Source organism: Cydia strobilella, chromosome 10 (genome assembly GCF_947568885.1).
Source record: "Cydia strobilella chromosome 10, ilCydStro3.1, whole genome shotgun sequence".
In the NCBI taxonomy this organism is placed as follows: Eukaryota; Metazoa; Arthropoda; class Insecta; order Lepidoptera; family Tortricidae; genus Cydia; species Cydia strobilella.
This window is the reverse complement of record NC_086050.1, coordinates 14,913,529-14,916,722: the sequence shown is the minus strand read 5'-3', so window position 1 is coordinate 14,916,722 and position 3,194 is coordinate 14,913,529. Positions and strand designations below refer to the sequence as shown.

Here is a 3,194-nt window from a genome sequence, read left to right as displayed (position 1 = left end):
AAAAGCTTGTAATAATCGTTAAGGTGACGGCCGTTTTATAGAATTTTGACTAAGGATAATTTTGATTAAGCGGGATAATTTTCGCTATTCATTTCACTGTTGCAAATTTATATGAGCTATAGATACTTGTGAGGTGTCAATGCGAACAAATTGAGTTTAATTTGTAAATTCACCTATCACGCTCGCAGCGTCGCCGCCGACTCCAGTCACGATTATGATCACCACTCTGGATCAACAGGAACATCCTCGGACTAGAAAAGACCTATCTGAGTGGGTCATTCACTGGAACTATTACCTTAATATGATTCCCGAGAACTTAAATTCGAATAAAAAATTAGTCTATTCACTTGTGACTGGGTTTCAACAAAAATAACTAACGTGACAAGGTCCAGTTTAATCAATTCATAAAAAAAATATTCTCCATCCGCTTGCGGTTTAGTGAAGACGTGTCTCAAACTTGTTATTGAGAGTATTAAGTAAATTAAATATTGAATTAATTTACTATTCAATTCTACAATTTAATTATGGTACCAGCCAAAAAAGTAATCATGGGTGAGTACTTTTAAACATATATAACAGAGCGTAATAAGCGTACTTAGTGTCTTTTGATCTTCAGAATATTAAAATAAATTTATGTTGTCTATTCAAACCCATTTTTTTCCTAACACGTTTTAAATTTAAATTTACCTGCTACTTATGTAGTTAAATTTCTTCAAGTTCATAAAATTTTGCGTAAATATACGAATAAAAATATATATTTACTGACAAAAAACTTATAGCTACAGGTTGACCAAAAAATTTTGAATATACGTCGCTGTATTCTTCAAATGTCGTAAAGCTGAAGCCAAGTTAGGAATTTTCGAAAGAATGAAGGGGAAATTGTGATTGAAATGACACGACTCTACACGGACAAAGTCATGGTCGGAGGCATGGTTACTTATAAAACCATTTCGTGGCACTCAACTTTTTATGTTTTCCTGTTTTGTATAATTTTCTATTTTGTATTTGTGCTTACGAATAATTAATAATTTATTTTCTATTCTAAAACCAAATATTATACACAGCCTTAACTATTGAACTAATGAATGTGTGTATTAAGTACTTTAATTAGGGTTAAAAACACGGATCATATCCAATCCAACTGTTAAAACCTTAACATATTGTTTAATCCGAATTGGCCTTTAGCGCGCGGTCTTTTATATGCGATAAACGCAGCGTTGAACGCATGCGACCAACGGAATGTAGGAAAAATGACATAAGCGCATCGTAATTTTTCATACATTGCGTTAACGCATTCATTCAACGCTGCGTTTATCGCATAAAACAACCGCGCGCTATATACTTTTCAAATGGGGTTGGCAACTGTCAAAGGTTTGCAGAGATGGCGCCATCATAGCTTGCCCCTTTTTCTGCCCATCCAGGGCATTAAAAAAACAATAATTTGACACAATTCTAGGGATTGACAGGGCAAGCTATGCTGGCGCCATCTGCTAATTATTTCGACCGGCCAACCCCATTGTACTTACGTGCCGCAAATGTTTGACTCTTTATGATTAATCTGAAATTCTGAATGTTGGTAAAAGATTAGTTTTATTTTCCGCTATAAGGCCAAGCGCGCACTACGATTTTTTGTCGTGCGATAATTTTGTGATAGAAATGCAACGTAGTGCGCGACATGACGGAACCTGCTTCTCCAATGGAGTCACAAGACGAGACGCTATATGTTGACCATTTAATTATGAAAATAGAAGGATGATCACCTTCGTGGGATTAATACTCAGCCGTATGACTGATCGCATATTGAAGACATTAATTTCTTTTTTCTACTCCTCCGAAGGAGCAAAGGCAAGGTAAGCGACTAGTACGAAATCCATGTTGAGAATGAACAAATCATCGACTTTTTCATCGCGTTCTGTGAATTTTCTGCGATATATTACCTACAGCGCGATTCTAAAAACGTGTCGCAATAATGCGCGCCTGGCCTAATATCGCGTTCTGAGTAGTTCTGACTAACAACTCTCCTGTATTAAAATAATTCTGTTCTGGTCTGCATTGTGACCCCTCCTTTCCAGGACCGTTGACATCACTGCTGCTGGTCGCCGCGCTGATCACCTCACAAGCCGATGCTGCCACTTGGACTCAATGCAGATACTCGTACGGTGAAGAAAATATACCACGAGGGTCATCAAACGACTATATCGATTTTTTACACCTGGACAGATGCGGCATAAACAACCTAACGGAGGAGGATCTGAATGGTCTCCCTAATTTAAGTATGATTAGGATAAGCCACAATGACATACCTTATCTGGATCCAGCCGTGTTTCGTGGTGTAATACGAGTGAAGACCCTACATTTAGAAGGAAACAATCTTCAAACAATGCCGGTCTTTGGTGCACATTCAGTTCTCCCAAACTTAACATCCCTACACGTAACTGGTAACGAAATAACTAAATTAGACCATCCAAGAACCTTCTCTTCAACAAAACAGTTAGAATTTATCATCATCAATGATAATAAAATTGAGTTTATACACGCAGATATGTTTTTTGGTTTGACGAAATTGAAATATTTATACTTGAATCGTAACAAATTAACTTATGTAGACGATAAAGTGTTTGCTTTGACCTCTTTGAACAGTTTAACGACAATATCAATCAGAGATAATTTGCTGGAGTCCGTGGCGCCGGGAGCGTTTCAAAATACTCCACTACAAGAGTTGTATTTACAAGGCAACAGGCTCACACATCTGCCTGAGAATTTCTTCGCCACCGACGGAGCGCGGTTGACATGGTTCTGCTATCACCAGAACCCTTGGCGATGCGCGTACTTGGACAAAATCGTGGCAAGGAAAAACGAAGTGGATCTGAAATGTGTTTACTTTGGAGAAAAGCCGGTGTGCTCGCCGTAATTATTCACAGATATTTAGGTAATCTGAAATGTGTTGAGCAAGAGAGGTTTGTTTAATAAGAAGTGTTCATGTAGAAAATGTTTTCAATGCCACAAATTTTAAATGCATGTTCATTTTACTTTGCTACTTTATTTAAGTTTGTAAATTAGTAATAAAGCAAGATTAATTATTTTATTTATTAAAACTTTTGGATTGTTGTGACAAGTCAAACTCAATTAATGTTGCCACTATGTTCCGCCTTCAGTTCCATTTTACATATTTAATATCTAAAGTTTCATGTAAC

At 36.9% G+C, this 3,194-nt stretch overlaps 1 protein-coding gene across 1 annotated transcript; it reads left to right on the top strand.

Moving 5' to 3' along the window:
- The first annotated feature begins 530 nt into the window (after positions 1-530).
- Positions 531-2,942, top strand: LOC134745032 (immunoglobulin superfamily member 10-like). The gene is made up of 2 exons (XM_063679004.1): positions 531-552; positions 2,073-2,942. The coding sequence occupies exons 1-2, from the start codon at positions 549-551 to the stop codon at positions 2,909-2,911; spliced, it is 843 nt and encodes a 280-aa protein (XP_063535074.1). The 5' UTR covers positions 531-548; the 3' UTR covers positions 2,912-2,942.
- The last annotated feature ends 252 nt before the right edge of the window (positions 2,943-3,194 follow it).